This window comes from Monodelphis domestica, chromosome 2 (assembly GCF_027887165.1).
Source record: "Monodelphis domestica isolate mMonDom1 chromosome 2, mMonDom1.pri, whole genome shotgun sequence".
NCBI classification, from domain to species: Eukaryota; Metazoa; Chordata; class Mammalia; order Didelphimorphia; family Didelphidae; genus Monodelphis; species Monodelphis domestica.
The window spans coordinates 162,521,480-162,543,870 of record NC_077228.1 but is presented as its reverse complement, the minus strand read 5'-3'; the positions used below and the strand labels follow the sequence as shown (position 1 = coordinate 162,543,870).

Genomic DNA, 22,391 nt, shown 5'->3' with positions numbered 1-22,391 from the left:
ATACAGCAATGGGCATTACGTACTATCCACTGCTTCAGCCTGATCCAGAACATTTTGAATTCATTGAACTCCATTTTCCCACTGCCATTGGTCTGGGTGTAACATGTGTCAAAGAAAGAATACGAGTAGAGGTTAAGTAAGAGGGTTCTTGTGGGATTTCAGGTCTGGGGTCTGTTTAGAAAGAATGGCATCTTGGGAAGGAAGGACATTCCTCTATGCAAACCCAGGGAGAAGAAAATGAAGAGTCCTTGATTTTATCATTAAAGCTCCTGGTATCAGAAGAGAGAAAAGAGAAGAAGGGTTTTACACATTTTAAGAAATGAAAAAGAAAAGACCTTGGACCCTATTATGGGTAATATAAAAATAGTGTCATTAAATTTTTATTTTAAAATTTATTTTAAAATATCCCCCTATTCTCTGAACATGTCCATGATCTTTCTGTCTTCTTCCAAGTATTTTTTTTATTTTTAAGAACAGAGAAGGGGCAATTGGGTGGCTCAGTGGATTGAGAGCCAGGCCTGGAGACAGGAAGTCCTAAGTTCAAATCTGGCCTCAGATACTTCCTAGCTGTCTGGTCCTGGGCAAGTCACTTGACCCTCTGCCTAGTCCTTACCACTCTTCTGCCTTGGAACACATACAGAGTATTGATTCTAAGATGGAAGGTAAGGTTTTTTTTTTTTTTTTAAGAGAAATAGCCTTTACTGGCCCATGTATTTGACATGACCTTTTTTGAGGACATTCCCCAGCTGGAATCTTCTGTCAAACTTTTTTTTTTTCACTCCATAAGTATTTCTGTTTATCCAAGAATATGAAACTCTTATAAGTGGCCCTGGAATATGATCTTTGATGGATCATAGATGGGGTTTGCTTATGTTATCTTTTGCACAGAATTCAGAATAGGAGAAAAAAAGGTCTTCAGAGGATCTGGAGTTGAAATAGACTTTAGAGATCATTTAGTCACTTTACAGATAAGGAAACCATGTTGTAAAGAGGCCAACTAGGTTTCCTATGTTTATATGGATAGTAAGTCTGAGGCCCACAGTTCTGAACAAAAGGTCTTCTGGCTCCAAATGTTCTACTTTTCTCATTACTTAGCATTCTCCCTTATTCCTCTTTGCATCTGTAGAGCTAGGAAATGGCTTAAGGATAAAAACTCTGGTTTCTACCCATGCATTTAAAAGGATACATCCATTAGAGAAATGATGTTTTTGCAGGAAATGAGGCTTAGCTTCTTGAATTTAATATTCTTTTCTGCAAACACACAAAAGAAAAATGACAGCAAAATCCACCACTTAATTCTGAGATAACAAAAGAGCAAATAGGTATCAGGGCATCTCAAAAATCTGTGTAAAATATCAGTTCAGAGCTAAGAATATAGTAAGAGCAAAGATGAAATTTTTTAAAAGGCAGAGTAGAAAATGTGATACAGTAATAAATATTCCTCTGCTAATTGCATCCTACAATCAGAGAGACTGGTTTGGACATTTACCTTTTTGCAGCATGGTATTCAAAACATGCCTCAGTTCCTCTGCTGTCACTTCCATGTCCTGTGGAAAATAGAGACAATTAATTTTTCCAGGCCTCAACTTCTTTGTTTAAAGAGATCCAGATGTCTTTGGCCCAAGGATGTCAAATTACTGAGCCAACTTCTACTTACTCCTATGGAAGGATTAGGCCCTTTAGCACTTTGTACTTTCCTAGCCTCTTCATTCTGTGGAATATTAAATCTCTTTGAAAGAGGACCAGCCCAAGGCAAAATTGAATAATGTTTGTTAGAATTCATAGGAATACCAGAAGGTCATCTAATCCAACCCACTTATTTTTTTACTTTATTCCACTTTATTTTCACTTTATTTTTTTTATGTGGAAACTTAGCCTTAGAGAGCATATGACTAGATAAACTTTGGCCATGAAATAAAACTTTTTTAGTGACTGTATTTTCATTCTTAATTCTATGTATTTTATACCTTTTAAAATATTATTCTGTAGAGGGAACTGTAGGTTTCACTGGGTGGCCAATGTGTAATTGGAAATCTTGTGCCTTTGAACTACATTTCCCAAGAGCCCAATGACTTCCTGTTGTTACGTGCTGACATAGATGGGGGATAAATAGGTTGGTCTTCTGTGGCTAGCACTCTTTGCTTCTTGGGTTGAGACTTTGGTGGAGTGAGCTGTTTAAACAAGTAGATTAGCTATGGGCACATGGTTTTATTTTGTTACTTCTAATGATTATTAATAAATTTTATAAAATATAAAATTTTAAATTATTGTATATTAATTTTAATTTTTATACCAAGGGAATCAAAGATATAGAAGATGTTAAGAACTCCTGATTTAATGGAAATTGTTTTATCTTCTAAACCTGCAAAAATCCCAACTTGAAACATTCTCATCTGCCTTCCAGGGTATCTGAAATTCTACTATATGTGATTCTTCCCTTTGCATTATCCTTTCCAGGTAGATCTTCCATTTTTATTTATTTATTTAACTAGTTTTTAAGCTCTTAAAAATCAATACTAAGTATCGGTTCCAAGGCAGAAGCATGGTAAGGGCTAGGCAGTTGGGGGTTAAGTGACTTGTCCATTGTCACACAACTAAGAAGTTTGTGAAGGCAGATTTGAACCCAGGTCCCCCCAACCCCAGGTTTGGCACTCTATCTGTTGAACCACATAGCTGCCCCCTATCTTTCACTTTTAGAAGGCTCTACAGTTGTAAAAGTGCTTTTACATATTTATCTCATTTGGTTTGAAGGGATTATTTCCCCTGTTTTACAAATGGGGAGACAGATTAAGGTCTATTTGAAATCATAAAGATAAATGATGGAACTAGGACTAGAATCTGGGTCATTTGATTCTAATTTCATGGTTATTTCTGTTATACCATAGCTATATATACACCAATCTCCCTTAAGAGGTAATATTAAGTAGTTACTAGTCATTAACATCTGGCATAAATTGTTCAGCTGGTCATTAGCACTCTGACCATAGCTAATCTCAATGGAGAAACTGGGAGAGAAGACAATCATGATTTGGAGATCAGAGCACGGGACATTACACTTTGAGGAGTGGATTTCTCACAAAAGTAGCATATATGGACAAATAGGTAGGGTATGAGCAGCCAATGCCCATTCTGAGGGCATAAAGCAACTGGCAGGGGCAGTGGCAACAGAATGAGAAAAAGCAGAAAGGGAGACAAAAGGGCAAATAATAATTGCTCTTCATTCTGATGACGTTTTAGGCTTACAAGATTCTGAAGTGCTTACTGGGCTTTAAAAAAAAGGACTAAATTCTAAGTACATTTGAATAGTTTATGTTGTCATTGTTTTGTTAATTCTTATAAACTTGGCAATACCAAAGAGCTCTTTGTTTTGAAGCTAAGTGATTAATTCATACTGATGGAAATAGAATGAGTTATAACATTTTCGGGGTCTCCTGATGAAACAATGCCATAACCTAAAGGAATTATACTTAGGTTGGGAACTTCATCAGAAATTTTGGTATTAAATAATTGCAAGAAATAATTTTAGGTTGATGAGTCTAAAAGCAGAGGGATAAAATATGCAACTTATAGCCTATCTGCAGCCACCAACACTCCAGAATACAACCAAAACCACATTAAAATGTCATTAGGAAGAGCAGCAATGTGACTCAGTGGACTGAATCCATGTGGGCAGGAGGGGAGGTCCTGGGTTCAAATATGCCTGAAATCCTTCCTAGTTATACAACCTTGGGCAAGTAACTTAACCCTAATTGCCTGGTTCTTACCACTTTTCTGCCTTGGAACCCATACATAGTATCAATTCTAAGACAAAAGGTAAGGATTTCTAAAAATATAATTAGGAAATATTTAAAAAATAAATAAATATACAACAAAATGCAGATAACATTTCATTTTAAAACTAAGTCAACTAGTGACCACCATAGCAATTCTTATGTGCAAATTAGTGGCCCCCATTTCTATTTGATCTTAACACTACTGATTTAGGGTTTCTCAAATTATAGCACCATACAGATGGCTACTTGGTCATCTATTTCAGTGCCCACTTTTACAGATTCATTAAACTCCATAATCTTCTTGTTGAGGTGCAGGCTGACAAATTGCAACGTTGTCACTGAACTTCCTAAGACTGGGAAAGAAAGGCAAAATACTCTGCTCCTCAAAATTCTTCCACATTAAAGGCAAGGTAAGAAATAAGCATGACCTAATCCTATGATAGCTCTTCCCAGGTTAGAGATCTAAAGATGTTATTTTGCCTTCAATTAAAATATATTTGTTCTTTTTTACCTCTCCTGAAACCTGTTCAAACAGTGACCGCAATTCTTTATCTTCCTTGGTTTCTTGGCTGGGTGAAGTTGGTTTAGATGGCTAGAGAAAAAACAAAGATATACCCTGAGATTTAGGAAAAAATAAATTTGAAATATTTTGCAATGAAAGAGTTCATTTTGAGTTGCCCAATGTGAACTGCTGGTATATAGTGTTCTTACTGAATGAACCAGTTGACGTTCCAATATGTCCCAGTTGCTTTCAGATGTACCCATGGTAGGGGAGGGGGTGGTGGTGTTAGGGTGGAGGCCAAAAAAGTCAACTTGGAATAAGGTTTCAGGTGTATCACTAAGACAGTTAGAAAGTATTGGAGAAGTGGTATAATAGAACTTCTCTGAGAACCCAATGATCTCTCTTCTGAATCTGGTTACTAAATGTATTAGAGTCAGAAGAAAAGCACAAAACGTGAAGGCAGTGGAGGCCTGATATGTCCTCTCTTCAACTCCAGTAAGGAGCTTGAAAACATTAAAAACAAGCAAACAACTGGATAAAGGTAGAAAGGAAGAAGCAGACTGATGAAATGGGGGGAAAAGGCAGGCAGAGTGGGGTACAGATGCAGAAATGAAGCTCAGAATGAGTGTGTGATTTGCTAGTGGACACATAGCTAATAAACATCAGAGGGGAGATTGATATCCAAGTATTCCAGATATAGTTCACTATCCATGACACTATCTCAAATATTAAAATATTAGCCAGTCACATGATTACAAGTTACATGATTAATCTCCCATTCATCCCAATCATTAGATGATTTCTAGAACTCCTTAAAAACACATTACTTTAAAGATTTACCTCTGGCAGGGCAATATCCACTGTTTCATCCATATCCCTGTGGGGTTAGAAAACACTGATTCAATTATAACCCATTACAGCACTTGCCTCCACTCCATCACACTCCCTTCAGCTTTATGACCCATTGAGGAAATCCCTCTTCCTTTCAAACATTTGTCACATTATTCAGTGTCTTTGGATACTCCGATGGGGAAGAGACTGAGAGTTCTTCAGATTGTCTTTAGGACAGCCAACAAGCTCCTGCTCATATAAATGTCTTTCCTTTGTATAATCCTTTATAAAGCACTTTTACATCTCTGTTCTCATTTAATTTTTATGATTGCTGCTGCAAAGCTATCAAAACAGGTCTAATAAACCTCGTTTTTCTCATGAGGAAAGAGAACTGGAGAGATGAGGTAATTTGCCCAGTATAATATTTTAATTATTGAGGTTACTTTTACTTTTTACAACAGCTAGTTGAAATTGGACTAATCCCCGGGTCACTGAGTCCTTCAGTGATATTTCCACTATACCATGGTCATGGAACATGGCTATGGCCTAAATAATCTTTGGAAGATTTTGGATTCTAGGGACAAATGAACTAGCCAGAATAACATCTCCTTCCTATTTGAGATTTCTGCCACTTCAAGAAGGGAAACATTATATTAAACTGCTAAGGTTTCAGAAGAATTTCTATGTGGGATTGTGAAATGGGCTTTGAGCTTGGGTTGGAAGGCTTCAAGTTATGCTATGAGACTGTGTCCTTGTGACTATCAATATTTATCTGAGTCTCAATTTCCTCATCTGCCGAAATGGGTATACATATACTTCTACCATTGATGAGTCATGTTGAAGAAAGTTTCTTTGTAAAATATAAAGAGATATGTAAATATGCCAATAAAAAGGCTGAACAAGTAGTGGTATATGGTTGTAATAAAATACTTTGGTGTCATAAGAAATGACAAATAAGAAGATTTCAGAAAAACCTGGAAAGACTTATATGAACTGATGCAAAATATAAATATAGTGGAACCAGGAGAATATTGTACATAGTTAACTTCACTATTGTATGTTGACCAACTGTGAAGGATTAAACTATTATCAGAAATGGAAGGATCCTAGATAAAACCAAGAATCACAGGATGAAAAATGCTATCCACAGCCATAAAGGAACTCATGGAGTTTGAAGGTAAATCAAAGCATCCCATCTTTCACTTCCTTCATGAGTTTTTTCTTATATATGTAATATTTATCTTCTTTCATTGTATGAGAAATATGTAAATATGTATTGAATGCTAGCACTGGTATAACATATATCAGATTATTTGCCATCTCAGGGAGGGAGGAGGAATTGACAGGAAGGAGAGAATCTGGATTGAAAAATATCAGAAAACAATTATTAAAAATTGTTTCTATATATAATTGAAAAAGATTTTAAAGATATATAAATATGTCATAATTATTCACATCACAAGCAACACAGTACAGTAGAGAGCATTGATTCTGGAGTACAAATACATGGGTTCAAATTTTATCTCTGTCATTTACCACCAGGATGACCACTGGTAAGTCACTTCATCTGCTTCAGTTTCCTTACTTGTAAATAAAAAGTTTGGACTGCATGGTCTCTGAGATCTCTTCTGGCTAGAAACCTATGCTTTGCTTTACTTTAGCTTATTTATGGAGGACTAACTACCTATTTGCTTGCAGTCTACTTGAAGAAAGCATAAAAGGCAATGGATAACCAAGAGTTCAAGCAAAGGATACACAGATTCATATTTCCATGCATCCCTCTGTCTGTTCTCTGTCTCTGACTGAGTCTCTGTCTCTCTTTCTGACTCTGTTTCTCTGTTTCTCTGTCTCTGTCTCTCTCTAAACCATTTCATAGAGATAGAGATAAGTATTTGTCTCTCTACTGCTGGGGAAACAGGAGGACAGAAGACTAGAGATAAGTTTATTTTTCAATTTCAATTAATTAATTAAGAGGATCCTTTCCAAATTTTTGGCTTAGTACTCTCAAATTTCTAAATAAATCAGTAGAGGCAGATAGCAATACAGATCTCTTATCCACAGGCAATGGAACTGATTCTGAGGTTGGACCTTATAATAGGCTAAGCTGAATTAATTGACAACATGACTGAAGGTGGAATTGGCTTTGCCAAATCTAAACATCTCAAGAATTGGAGAACAGTGAGCAAAGGAACTTTTCTCTTTACATTCCTGAGCACTTGCTGACCTCACTCCAGACATAGGATTAAAGAAAGCTGTGAAGCTCTTGCATGAATTTAGTGTTTCCTTGTGAACATAGCCAGAAATTTTAATAATCACTAAGCATAATATAGGGGGAAAGAATAGAACATAATTCACTAGATATTTTGTAGCCATTTAAAAATGAGGTCATGTGTGCTCTCTTTTACCTTAAATATACAAGAGACCGTCCTGAGTGACAATTTCAAATATTCATAAGAGATTCAAGTGCTGACAGGTATTTTGTTGTACTCATGGATCTCCGGAATGTAGCCAACTAAGGCTGAGACTGACTCCTCTATACTAAGCTGTTTGTTTGCTTATAATATTGGAATGATGGCTTTTGCATAGGATCATAGAATTTAACACAGGAAATGGCCTTGCATATAATGAAAGATGAAATTCATAGAGCAATTAGCATACCTTACCCAATCTGATCCTTCAAACAACTCTGTAATGTAGCTACAAAAGACATCGTTATACCTACTTTACAGATGGAGAAATTGAGATTCAGAGAAGTTAAATAATCTGTCCATGGTTATTTAGTGAGTGAGAGGCAGATGGGGTAGTAGATAATGGAGTGAGAATGACCTGGGTTCAAGGTTTACCTCTTACACATGATGGCAGTGAGACTCTAGGCAGGTCAGCCAGTCTCTCATTCCTCTAGGCATTCTTCTAAAACTAAGTTTCAGATAAAGTGCTAACCTGCATTCCTAGAGGAAATTTTCATATCTTATAGTTTCCTATACCATTGAATCATAGATTCAGTTCTTATCTGCTGTTGCTCAGTCAGTATGTGTTAGAGGCAGGATTCAAAACCAGGTCTTCCTCTACTCTGAAGTCCAAACTTGTTTTTATCACACTACAATACAACTCAAGTTACTGAGGAGGCAACTGAGACCCAGACTTTCTCCAAGGTCACATGGGATTTAGAAGACCTAGTTTCAACTACTAATTCAAAAAATTTATTAGCTTTTGGGGCAAGTTATTTTCTTTCTCTGAACATCAGGTCCCACATCTATAAAATAGGGATAAGATTCATGCCTAATTTATCTCATAGGGCTGTTTGTGAGGTTCAAATGAGATAAAATATACTAAGTGCCTTGTATACTACAAATATCGGTTATTATCATTATCAGTGCAGGTCACAGTGGCAAGTGGTAAAAACATGAAGCTCCTCCATGACCAACAACTGATACAAAACAAACTTGCTAAGACCAGAACAATTGATGTCAGCAAGCATTATCTGTAATGGGGACAAGCTAGAAGCCTTCCCAATAAGATCAGGAGTAAAACAAGGATACCCATTATAACCACTATTTTTCATTATTGTACTAGAAATGCTAGTTATCACAATAAGAGAAGAAAAAAGTTAAAGAAAATGGAATGGGTGATTAAGAAACAAAATGATCACTAATCATAGATGATATGATATACTTGAAGAATCCTAGAGAATCTGCTAAAAATAGTTGAAATAATTAACAACTTTAGCAAAGTTTCAGGATATAAAATAAACCCATATAAATCATTAGCATTTCTATATGTTACCAACAAAGTCCTGCAGCAGGAAATAGAAAAAAATTCCATTTAAATGAATGGTAGGTAATATGAAATATTTTGGAGTATACGTACCAAACCAAACCCAGGAACTAAAAGAACTCAATTACAAAACACTTCACACAAATGAAGATAGATCTAAACAATTGGAAAAATATTAAGTGCTCTTGGGTAGGCTGAACAAATATAATAAAAAATGAAAATTTTACCTAAATTAATCTATTTATTCAGCACCATACCAATCAAACTGCTCCCAAATTATTTTATAGAGCTAGGAAAAAAAACAAAATGAAGAGATGATGATACAATATGGATGTGAAATATCAGATAGACTTTGGTAGTCTGAGGGTAATTGTAGGGAGAACCCACAGGAAAATTGCTCTGGGACCTCCTGACCCCATGATTATATACCATGAGTCATTCAAGGCATTCTTCCTCCTCAGGGCATGTGGTGAAGGTACTTCTTAATATATTTTAGAGAGACTCTTCCTGAAATTTGTTGGGATAAGATTCAGGTGGGAGGATTAAGAGGGAGGCACAATTTGAACTTTTATTTCTACATGTCACTGTTTCCACCTCTGGTGAATCACTACCAAGTGACAGTAACAGGATACCATTTGAAATGACTAAGGGTAAGTCTACATGCTAATCGTGAGAAAGAAATGATGGCTGCTCTTTATATCTGTGAAATTAAGATGATTTCCATAGAAATGAATCATAAAAAGTGGATTTAGAGTCAGAGGACTTAGTTTCTGAGGCTTACCCTGTCACCAACTAGCACAGAGTTGCTGTCAGGGCTAACCGAGCTAAAAGAGGGATTAGAAAACCTTAACAAGGTTTATAAATGCTATCTTTGCCCCAGCACCCTGAAATTTGGATTTTTTTCACCTTTTCATTCTGTTGCCAGGAACAACTGAATTTAGCATCTAATTGGATGATGATAACAATGATAATGATGTCCAAATCTGTGATTTCTTTGGTATAACTCCAATACAGTGGAAAGAGCATCGGTTCTATCCCCAAATGGCAATAAAACCGTGCATACTCTTTAATCTAGCAATACCACTACTAGGTCTGTATCCTAAAAAGATTTTTTAAAAAGTGGTGGGAGAAGACCTATTTGAACAGAAATATTATAGGTGCTCTTTTGGTGGTGGCAAAGAATTAGAAATTGAGGGAATGTCAATCAATTGGGAAATGGTTGACCAAATTGTGGTATATGATGGTAGTGGAGTAATACTGTTGTGAGAGTTTAGTTTTTGCATACTGTATTATTTCTTAGTTCAGGGCCCTAGAGTAAAAAGACCCTAATTCCTGTATATTAGGGAGAATTGCTATGTGTTCTTGGCTCTAGGGTCTGGGTCTAAGATTCCACCCAGTCTAGTGCTTTTTGCTTTTTCTTTGTCTTTTGGAATCCCCCCAAATGTCTTCTTTTAAATGAATCTGGGGACAAGGGTTCTTTTCCTGTGTACATTTTCTCTATGACATCTGGATGGGGAGGGATGGATAGTTGGACAGACTGCTTCTTAATTAGCCGGTTATCAGTTGGAGATATCTTGGGATGCCCAAGAGAAGGACTGAAATAATGAGCTCTTAAAACACTATTTATTGAGCTTCCTGACCAAATTTCAAGGTCTGGCCATTTGAGAGGGCCATTGACCTTTATTACTTTGTGAGTTATGATGCTGGCCTAACCAAGGAACTGATATAATCAATAAACGGATATTTCTTACTCCAAATCAGTCTCTTGAAATAATTTTAATTGTAATATCATGCTGTAAGAAATGATGAGCAGGATGATTTCAGAAAGATCTGGAAAGGCCTACATGCAGAGTGAAGTGAGTAGAAGCAGAAGATAGTTGTACATAGTAATAGAAATATTGTATGATGATCAATTGTGAGAGACTTTGTTATTCTCAGCAATACAATGATCCAAGGCAATTCTGCAAGATTTATGATGAAAAATGGTATCCACCTCCAGAGAAAGAACTAATGGAGTCTGAATGGGGATCGAAACATTCCATTTTTCACTTTATTATATTTGTATGTGCTTTTATGTTGGGGTTTTGGCTTTATGTAAGTATTCTTTCCCAACATGACCAATACGAGAATATGTTTTGCATGATCATACATAGAAATCCTATATTAAATTGCTTACCATCTCAGGAAAGGGGGAGAGAAGAGAGAGAAGGAGAGAGAATGTGGATCTTATCATTTCAGAAAATATAGTTAAAATTGTTATTATGCACCATTGGTAAAAATAAAAAATTATTAAAAAACAAAAGAATAAAGGATCTTATTCTTGCTAATTAAATAGTAATTAAAAAATGAGTGCTTATTATGAAGTCAATGGTCTTGGATTCAAATCTTGTTCTTTTATTTACTTTGGGCAAGTCACTTGGGTCTCAGTTTCCTTATATGTAAAATGAAGGGGTAATATAATAATTATATGGTACCTTAAGGTTTATAAAGCACTACACAAAGTAATAACTATCATTTACACAGTGCTTTAATTATGTTGTCTCATGTAATTCAGTATGTATTAGAGAAGGATTTGAACTTTGTCACTTCCTGACTCCAAGATCAGCTTTTTGTCCATTATAGAGGCTGACTTCCCAATAATTGTTTCAAATTGGGAGTTCTGAGAAAGTTATTAATCCATCTCTCAAATGGATCATCCTTAAAAGTTGATTCAAGTTTCTTTTTCATACCTGCTTGCCCCAGACATGTTTTGTACTTCTTGCTCTCAGGACATAAGCTGATAATTATGATTTGGATTTACTATTATTATCATTATCATTATTTTTGTCCAGTTGTTTCAGTCATGTCCACTTCTTCATGAATTGGGGTTTGGGAGTTTTCTTGGCAAAGATACTGTTGGGGTTTACCATTTCCCTTTCCAGCTCATTTTACAGATAAGGAAAATAAAGCAAGCAGGGTTAAGTGACTCACCTAGGGTCAAACAGCTAAGAAGTATCTGAATCTGGATTTGAACTCATGAAGATGAATCTTCCTGATTCCATCCCCAGCCTTCTATCCTTTTTACCCCTTAGCTGCCCTCTTATCATTATTACTCTAACAATGACTTGTAACTCACTGGTATTTAGTCTTCTTCTCTGAAAAGATTCGAAGGCAGAAATTGGCTTCCTCATGTGGTTCAAAAGTTGAAGGAATCAAGATATATTCTCCAGGGGGCAGCTTGAATCTGTTAGAGACTTCTCTTAGGTTAATGTATTCTTTGCTCCTGGCCTGAGAACTATGAAATTTAAAAAAATCCTTGTTGAGGTGTTCATTTTCGGCAGGGCTCTAAAATGGAAGCCAAAAAGAGAGTTTACTTAAAGGATAGCACTAGATTTCACTTGGAATATTCACACGATTTGGGGACCGGTTCTTCTGAATCTCTCCCACTCAAAACCTCCCCACAAAAATCTCTTTTTAAAGTGCTTTGGAACCCTATAAAGCATGATTCCCACTCATCTGTCCCCACATATCAGCTCCTTCTTGCTTAGGGCTATTTCCATATACAATTTGTGGTTTCTTAGCCTTTTTCATTATTTCCACTTTACTGGAGCAAAAGATACCTCAGGACTCTTACCTACCTTCTAAATCTTGTCTATCACTTAGTCAATAATCATCAATATTTCTTAAACTCTTGCTTTGTGCCAGACATTGTGCAAGGTTCAAAAAAGGGTAGTAAAATAAAAGGTCCCTGCTCAAGGAACTCACATTCTAATGGACTTGTCAGGTTTAATGAGAATGTGGGAGGGGGGGTTCTGCTTCTGATGAGAATAGACACCTCTGATGAGGTGTCTAGCTTTTGTGAAATAGCCCAGGTAAATCACTACTCTTCATCAGAAACCAAAACAAAGTCACTGAAAAATAAGAATCATGGCTACTCCAATGAATCTACAAGGAAGCCCTTGCAGAATAAGTGGGGATCTGACACTTATGTTTTGAGAATTACAGCTCCAAAAGTTGTTCCATCTCATTTATCTTCATCAAGGGACATATTTCTGTCATCTTACTTCATTACCTTGGTTAATTACTATATTGTCCCAAATATAGTCCACCACAAAATATAGGCTACCCCTTTAAAATGATTTTTAAATTCAGTTAAAATTCTTTAAATTAAATTTATTTTTATTATTTAAATTTAAATTATTTTTCAAAGGAAAAAGAATGCAGGTGTACTCTAGGAAAATGTGTTAAAACAATTAAACTTGTAGGTGAGAAAAAAGCAACTTATTTATCTTTTATGAGATGCTTTCTCCAATAATGAAATGCTAGGTGGTGATTCTTTGGAGTTGGCTATTAAGACATATATTAGGGGAAGACTAAGAAAAAGCTATAGTAAAAGACCCAAATTATTGGTCCCTTTCAAGAATTGTACAAATAAGATTTCAGAAAGCAGGATCCAAAAGAGTATGTAATGAATTAAATTCATGTCAAACTTTTCCTAAGGAATTTAAGGCAATTTTGTCAGGTCCTTTTCTGTCTACCCACTGCTCCGGTGACACATTTAGGTCATAGTGCTGTTTGTTGGACAACGTGTACTTAGGCAATGGACAGTCATTTGTAAAGGACAGTTTGGTTAAAATTTTAGTTTTTCAAACTAAATCAATTCAGATTGATTGTACCCTCAAAGCCCAAGAAGACAGTTTAATGGGTTGTCTTAACAACAGCAGCAAATCATTCCCATTGGTCAACCTTTGGAACCTGGATAGAACATGCCTGGTAAATAGCATATCCAATTGTCAGCAAATTGGCTCCAAATTTCTTGAGTTTCCTTCTGTCCTTTTGCATAAGGGCAACAATAAAAGTGCATTCTTCTTGGCCATCATCTTTCTCAGTCAGAGATAATTTGATCTGGGGGTTGGTCCAGAAGGTGTCTGCCATTTGAAAGATATAAAAATTGTTTTCTCCTTAATCAAAATAAAAGAACAAAAAATCCTAATGATATCATTTGATCTAGATCTGACTCCATCTCCACTCCATTTTATCTTGGTCTCACTATTTTCAGTACCTTCTGTTTTGTCCTCTAGTCTTACTTCCTATGCTTTCTCCCAACACTCCATTTTGTTGATTGTTTCATTTCCTTACCCTCCTGGGGACCACCTTCTAAGTGCTAGTCTATGTTCCAAATATTTTCTGTTTCTAGTGTATTAAATACTCTTTCCCCCTCTCTTCCTTTAGGTCTCTCTCCAAGGCAATCAACCAATGAATCAACAAGGTTTATTAATCACTTGCTATGTACCAAGCCCTGGTCCAAGTGCTAAGGATGCAGACAAAAATGAAAAGATCTCTATCCTTAAAGAGTTTACATTCTGTTTGGGGAAATAACAGCATACATATAAGTAAATATAAAATTAATGCAAAATATTTGGGAAGGGGTAGGGAGGGTATTAGTATTTAAGAGAGGATTTGGAAAAGTTTCATAAAGATAGGAGCAGTTAAGCTGGGCTTTAGAGGAAACCATGCTTTCTTAGGGACAGCCAGGTGGCAAAGCAGCTAGAGTGTCAGGTGTCAGGAAGACTCATTTTTGTGAGTTCAAAGCTGGCCTCAGAAGCTATTTTGTTGTGTAATCCTGGGCAACATTCTTAATTCTGTTTGCTTCAGTTTTCTCTTCTTTAAAATGAGCTGGAGAAGAAAAATGACAAACCACTCCAGCATATTTGCAAGAAAACCCCAAATAGGGTCACAAAGAATCAGACATAACTGAACAACAACAACAAAAATAAGGGTTTCTAAAAGAGTAAAGAGGGAATATGTTCCAACAATGACAGATGGCTGATCCAGACTTAAAGACAGGGGATAGAATGTCCTATGTGAAGAAGAATATTTAGGTCAGTTTGTCTGGAACCTAGTGCGCAAATGAAAATGATGGGTAACACTCCTACAAAGGCATGGTAGAATTAGATTATGAAGAACTTTAAATATTGAATAGAGGACTTTGCATTTCATTCTTTGAAGAAGCCCTAACAGAGTTGCTGCAATTGGTGGGGGGTGGGGGGGCAGGAAAGTAACATGGTCAGTCTTGTGCTTTGAGAATATCAATTTGGCAGGTGGACATTGGAAAAAGGAGATAGTAGAGGCATAAGACCAATTTGGCAGCCATTACAATAGTCCTAGTTAAAAGTGATTTAGTCAACTAAACTGGTCTTGGTGTTAAAAGGATAAGGGCAGCTAAGTGGCTCAGTGGATAGAGTCAGAACTAGAGATAGGAGGTCCTGGTTTCAAATTTGGCCTCAGTATGACCCTGGGCAAATCACTTGACCCCAAACTGCCCAGGTCTTACTACTTTTCTGCCTTGGAGCCAATATATAGTAGTGATTATAGGATAGAAGGTAAGGGTTAATAATTTTAAAAGAAAGGGGGAGGGGGAGAGAGGAAAGGAAGGAAGGAAGAAAGAAAGAAATAGAAAAGAGGAAGAAATAGAAGAGAGGAAGAAAAAGAGATAGAGAGAAAAAGAAAGAGAAAAAAGAAAGAAAAAAAGAAAAAAGAGAGAAAAAGAGAAAGGAAGAGAGAAAGAAAAAAGTAAAAGAAAGAAGGAAAGAAAGAAAGGAGTGAGTGAGTGAGTGAGGGAGGAAGGAAGGAAGGAAGGAAGGAAGGAAGGAAGGAAGGAAGGAAGGAAGAATGAAAGGGACTTTACTCTTGTCAGGAAGCTTCTATATACATGTACATCTCTTCCTAATTATTCACCCAGTCTCAGACTACTGCCATTTAATAATGGCCTCCTTCATGATACAGCCTTGGTCCTGCCTTGTAGATAATCCTTTATGGATCTCAGATGCCTTTGACTCTGACACTGTATTGAAGGACTGAATCCCCAAAGGTCAAGAAAGAAGAGCAGGCAAGCAGATCACTGACCAATATAATTACGGCATCCTCCTGCAGTGGATCCTCGGACCCAACTCCCTTGATAAATTGTTACTTCCCATTTGTGAAGGGTGTCTTCCTCCAGGGCATCAGGTGTGAGGTTGCAGATCTCTACTTTGTCAAAGTGGACTTTGAAATCCTTGAAAGTCATCCTGAAAAGAAAAGATTACCAGTGCCCAGATCTCTTGTCTTATCAGTGGCAGAACCCCTAGACAATAATAATTCATCTATGGGATGCAATATCCTATTTTTTGTCTTTCTGTATCATCTGGGACCTCTGCCACTCACTATGCTCACCAAGGGCAATGTGGAGTGCTCATCAGGCATCCTGGAGTGAGAACCTCAAACTGACCTTTCACAAGGAGTGACACCCAAAGGAGTGATGTGATGGGGGATTATATTGGACTTTTTGTAACCACTTAAATAGAAAGGAGACAAGAAAAAAGGAAGTGTTGCAACAACATAAAACCAGTGGAACTTGTTTTAAATACCTTAGACTCACATGTCACCATAGGGAAGGAAAGCCCTTGGTTAAAAAAAAAAAAGAGTCTCATTTTTCTTGATTGAGATGTCTTATTCTATTTGTTTTCTCATTGTTTTCAACTTTCTGAAATGTATACCTAGTATCCCAGTGACTTCTGGACACACAAGATTTTAATTAACTTTCTTGGATCTTTTTTGATTAGTGTTGCAAGAATAGTGCTGCCCTTAAAATATGAAAATTATACAGATCTGACACCTAGTGGCAAGACATAAATATTTGTGTGATAGTGGGGATGTATTTTTTTGATCAATCTCTCTCTCATCAAAGTGACCTACCTTTGCCAGAAGGTTGGGAAAGTTGGGGGCTGGGGGAAGGGCATACTTGTGGAATTAAATGTTTCTTTGTGAAATACTAATCAAACTGTATAGGGAATGGACCCAAATCCTTGATTCTAATAACTATGGAGTCTTTTAAAAAATGTTTTATTTTTTTAGTTACATGTAAAAACAGTTTTTGACAATTGTTTTCTGACATTTTAAAATTAAGATTTTCTCCCTCCCTACCCACCCTCTGTCCCTGAGGTGGTGAATAGTTATGATAAAGGTTATGCCCATACTTTCATGTAATATATTTTTCCATATTGCTCATGTCGTGATAGAAGATATATATCACATATACATTAGAAATCTCATGAAGGGGGCAGCTGGGTCGCTCAGTGGATTGAGAACCAGACCTAGAGATGGGAGGTCCTGGGTTCAAATTTGGCCTCAGACACTTCCCAGCTGTGTGATCCTGGGCAAGTCACTTAACCCCCATTGCCTAGCCCTTACCACTCTTCTGCCTTAGAATCAATACACAGTATTGATTCCAAGATGGAAGGTAAGGGCTAAAAAAAAAAAGAAAGAAATCTCATGACAAATATATAGTGAAAGATAGCATGTTTTGATCTGCACTCAGATTCCAATAACTCATACTTTGGATCAATAGCATTTGTTTTATGACTTTTTTGTGGTTATCTTGGTTTTTGCTGATAATGGTTTAGTCCTTCACAGTTTATCATTAGGTGTATGATCATATTGTCTGAAAAGAGTGATAATTTTCTTTCTTCATTGCTTCTAATTCCTTCAATTTCTTTTTCTCTTCTTATTGCTATAGTGAACATTTCTAGTAAAATGTGATTCTGATAATGAGCATTCTTCCTTTACCCCTGATCTTATTGGGAAGGGTCTTAGTTTGTCCCCATTACAGATAATGCTTGCTGATGGTTTTAGATAGATGCCATTTATTAAAAAAGGTTCCCTTTATTCCAATGCTTTTTTTTAAAATAAAGAATGGGTGTTGAATAGATACCTTTTCTTTATCTATTAAAATAATCATGTAATTTATGCTGGTTTTGTCATTGATATGGTCAAATATGCTGATGGTTTTCCTAATATTGAACCATCCCTGCATTTCTGGTATAAGCCCATCTGATTGTGGTATATTGTTGTCATAAAATGTAATTTCCCTGCTAGTATTTTTTTTTTATAATTTTTGCATCAATGCTCATTAGGGAGATTGGTCTATCATTCTTTCTCTGTATTCTCTTCCTGGTTTAGGTGTCACTATCATATTTGTTTCACAAAAAATTTGGAAGGATTTCCTCTTCTATTTTTCTAAATAGTTTATGTGGTATTGGAGTTAGTTATTGTTTAACTGTTTGGTAAAATTCATTTGTAGATCAATCTGGCCCTAAGGCCTTTTTCTTAGGGAGTTCTTTGATAGTTTGTTCAATTTCTTTTTTTCTGTGATGAGATTGTTTAAGTATTTCCTCTTTTGTTGATCTGGGTAGTTTATGTTTTGGTAAGAACTCACTTTTTTGCTTAGATTGTCAGATTTATTGACAGATAGTTGGGCAAAATAACTTTGAATAATTGCTTTACTTTCTTCTTCTTTAGTTGTGATTTCATCTTTTTCATTTTTGATACTAGAAAAGTGTTTTTTTTTTAATCAAATTAACTATTGGTTTATCTACCCCCTCCCATAAAACCAACTCCTTGTCTATTTATTAGTTCAATGTTTTTCTTACTTTCAATTTTATTGATCTCTCTCTTGATTTTTCAGGATTTCTAATTTGGTGTTTAATTAGGGGTTTTCAATTTATTATTTTTATAGTTTTTTTAGTTGTATGCAGGCTCCTTAGTCTGCTCTTTCTCTAATTTATTGATGTGAGCATTAAGAGATGTGAATTTCACCTTAAGTACTGCCTTTGCTGCATCTCATAAATATTGATATATTGCCTATTCATTGTCATTTTCTTTAATGACATTGTTGATTGTTTTATGCTTTGACTCACTCATTCTTTGGGATGAGAGTTTTTAGTTTTCAACTAATTTGAGCCTTTCTGCTGCCCTTTATTAATTCTAATTTTTATTGCATTATGATATGAAAATTATGTATTTACTATTTCCACTTTCCTATATTTGGATGTGAGGTTTTTATGCCCAATTATGTGTCCAGTTTTTATGAAGATGCCATGTACTGCTGAGAAAAGTGTATTCCTTTCTATTCCTATTCCATTTTCTCCAAAGTTCTAACATATCCAGCTTTTCTATTTATTCTATTTATCTCCTTAACTTCTTTCTTGTTTATTTTCTAGTTATGTTTATCTACTTTTAAGAGTGGAAAGTTGAGGTCCACTAGTAACATTTTACTATTTCTTCCTGTAATTCCTATAACTTTTCCTTTAGGAATCTGTAATCTATACCATTTGGTGCAGACATGTTTAATATCGTTATTTCATTGTCTATGATGCCTTTTATCATGATGTAATCTCCTTCCTTATCTCTTTTGAGTAGGTCAGTTTTTACTTTTGCAATTGTGATTGCTACCTATGCTTTCCTTGTTTGTTTGTTCATTTAGCTAAGTCATAGTAGATTCTTACTCTTATTGTTACTCTGTGCATGTCTCCTTGTTTTAAAAGTACTTCTTGTAGATAGCATATTGTGGGGTTCTGGTATTTAATTGACTTTGCTACCCTTTTCCATTTTATGAGTGAGTTCATCCCATTCCCATTCATAGTTAAGATTACTAATTGTGTGTTTTCCTTCATAATATTTTCCCTCTGTAAATTCTTCTCTCTCTTTCCTTTTAGCCTTTCCCTATTCACAGATGTTCTGTTTTTGATGACTGCCTCCCCCAATTCACTGTCCTTTTTTGTTCATCCCCCCCATCTCTTATTCCCCCTACCTTCCTACTTCCCTAAAGGGTAAGATAGATTTCTATAGCTGAGTGTGGGTGTTATTCCCACTTTGAGCTAGTTCTGATGAGAGTATGATTCAATCATGGCCAGTCCCCATCTTCTCCTTTACTGTATTTGCCATTTATGTGCTCTTAATTCTCGCTTTCCTTTTCTCTTCTCCCCATGTGTTCCTCTTTCCTATCCCTCTATTTAGTATCAGTCCATCTTATTTAGCTTCCTTTCTTCTTTCTATGTATATTCCTTTTCATTGCTTTAATAGTGATAAAGTTCTTAAGTATCTTAGGTATTCTATGTATCTTGCCTACTTTAAGAACCTTGCCTTTCTCAGGTATCATAGATATCTTAATTATTTCAATTATCACCTTCCCAGGTATGAATATACTCCATTCAACCTTATAAAACACCCTTAAGTTTTCATTTTATCTTTTTATGCTTCTCTTGAATGTTGAATTTACTTATCAATTTTTTTCAGATCTGTTTTTTTTTTTTGGTCAGGAAATTCTCGGATTCTGCTATTTCATTAAACCTCAATTCCCCCCCCCCCCCCTTGGAGGATTATTCTCAGTTTTGCTGATTATGTAATGGTAGATTGCAGTCCTAGATCCTTTGGCTTTTAGAATATCATATCTTTGCCTTTTGGTCATTTAATGTAGAAGCTGCTAGGTTCTGTAAAATCTATGCATGGCTCTTTGATATTTGAATTGTTTCCTTCTGGCAGCTTATAGCACTTCTTCCTTCACCTGGAAGTTCTAGAATTTGGCTATAACAGTTCTGGGATATTTTAATTTGTGATTTCTTTAAGGAGTTGACTGGTGAATTCTCTTTATTTTTATTTTCCCCCTTATTTGAAGACATCAGGGCAGTTTTCCCTGATGATTTCTTAAAATATGACATCCAGGTCCTTTTTTTGTTCATGACTTTCAGGTATTCTAACAATTGTTAGATTATCTCTTCTGGTTGTTTTCCAGGCTTTTTGCTTTTTCAGTGAGATATTTTTACATTTTCTATTTTTTCACTTTTTAAAATTGTGTTTTATTGCTTCCTGCTGGTTTATGGTTTCATAAGCTTCTATTTGTTCAATTCTAATTTCAAGGGTTTTTTTTTTTCTTTCTTGAGTTTTTGTGTATCCTTTTCCATTTGGCTAATCCTACTTTTCAAAGAGTTGTTTTTTCTCTTTTCTTTTTTGGCCTCCATTTTCATTTGGTCAATTTTATTCCATAGGGATTTGTTTTCTTCAGTGAATTTCACTCCCTCTCCCCAATTGTTGAGTTTTTCTGTCAATTCTCTTTTATTTGTTTTTTAAACTTTTTTTCAAGTTCTTCCAGGGATTCTTTTGAGGCCTGACATTCTTTCACATTTTCCTTTGAGGCTTCACATGTTTCTTTTTTGGCATTGTTATTCTCTTCTGAATTCATATTTTGGTCTTCCCTGTGACTAAAGTAACTTTATAAGATCAGGTTGTTGGTTTTCCCCCCCTTTTGTACATTTTCGATCTCCCCACTCCCCTCCTATTAGTTTATCTCTGTTGAGGTCCTTCTCTGTTCCTGGGGTAGAGGTACTTGGGTTAGGATTGGCTGCCCTTATACCTCATGGTGTGTGGCCCTGTTGGCTTTCTTTGAGGAGGTTTCTAGCTCTTTTGTCCATCTATACTCAGTACCCTGTGCTACCAGTTCTGCCAGCTGGTCCCCACTCCACTGCTTCCCTGCTTCTATCCAGTGGCCTGGGCTTTTGGCTCTGCCACCCCAGGTGTTCTGTTGTCATGTGGGATCAAGTAGATCTCTGTGGTTCCAGTTCCCCATCAATGCTTCCCTGTGGCTCCAGGACTCTGATGCCACGTGAGAGTTTATAGGTTTCCTGCCTTTTCAACCTCTGTGGATTAACTCCAGCTGGGCTCATTTCCATTTTGTAGCTTTGTTGCCTCTGGCAGAGTCACAGGCTGCTCCAAGATCTGCAAGTTCTTTCAGATGTGTTCTGCCTGGGCTGTTCTCTGCTCTCAGCCCAGTGAAACATGTTCCTCCAGCTTTGCTTCGTTTCAAGGTGATTTATTTTCTTTTTGTATGTGTGCTTGGAGGGGAGGGATCAGGAGAGTGGAGCATCCTTTACTTTGCTATCTTAGCTCCCAGCATGCAACTCCATTGCTATTGAGTCTTAAACCAAGGTGGTTTTCTTGTAGGTGACAAGACCCTACAAGTAATGAAATAATTAAAAACTCTCCTCCCAAGGAAGGGAATAGCCATTTCAATTTTTGGTTTCATTTTAAGGCAGTTATAAATCTCTCCTGATATTTGCCCCGAACTCCCCAGAATACAAAGCAGGATGACTTTCAAGTTTTTGCTCAGATGGTCAGCAGAACCATCTGCACCACCTGGCCCCCCACCCCACCCACCCCTGCCCCTGCAAAGAACCATAGGGAACGAAAGTGCTTTTTTTAGAAGAAAAACACAGCAGCAAATAAAATAATATAGCACTATAAGGGACATTAGAGATGATCTAGACTGACCTTAATTGCAATTAAAATAACAAATAATTAAGTGCTCAGTATATGCAAAGAAGAACATATTCACTTAAAGTATTACAAAGAATAGGCAGTGAGAAGAGACCAGGATTTGGAAGCAGAGGGCCTGAGTTTGAAACTCAACAGTGTCACTCATCCATGTGACCTCAGGGTAGTCACTGAAGGTTTTTTAAGCTTCAGTTTCCTCATTTGTAAAACGAGGGGAACTGGGTTAGAAGATCTATCCTCAAAGAGACTAGAGTTTAGTAATTTTAGGGGCAATTAGATGTGTTAGTGGCTAGAGTATTGGACCTAGAGTCAGGAAGGTCTGAGTTCAAATCCAGCCTCAGACACTTACTAACTGTATGATTCTGCAAAAGTCATGTATCATCTACCTA

General features: G+C 36.3%; 1 protein-coding gene across 1 annotated transcript in view; it reads right to left on the bottom strand.

Annotated features, from left to right (window-relative positions):
- The window catches only part of CAPN9 (calpain 9), a 70,452-nt gene that overhangs the window by 12,304 nt on the left and 35,757 nt on the right, over positions 1–22,391 (bottom strand). The window contains exons 9-16 of the mRNA XM_001369321.5: positions 15,766–15,926; positions 13,630–13,787; positions 11,996–12,204; positions 5,116–5,152; positions 4,285–4,365; positions 1,490–1,547; positions 1,187–1,251; positions 24–92 (exon numbers count right to left, since the gene is read on the bottom strand). Of these exons, the coding sequence (XP_001369358.3) occupies positions 24–92; positions 1,187–1,251; positions 1,490–1,547; positions 4,285–4,365; positions 5,116–5,152; positions 11,996–12,204; positions 13,630–13,787; positions 15,766–15,926 (838 nt within the window). The remainder of the gene's footprint in view (positions 1–23; positions 93–1,186; positions 1,252–1,489; positions 1,548–4,284; positions 4,366–5,115; positions 5,153–11,995; positions 12,205–13,629; positions 13,788–15,765; positions 15,927–22,391) is intronic.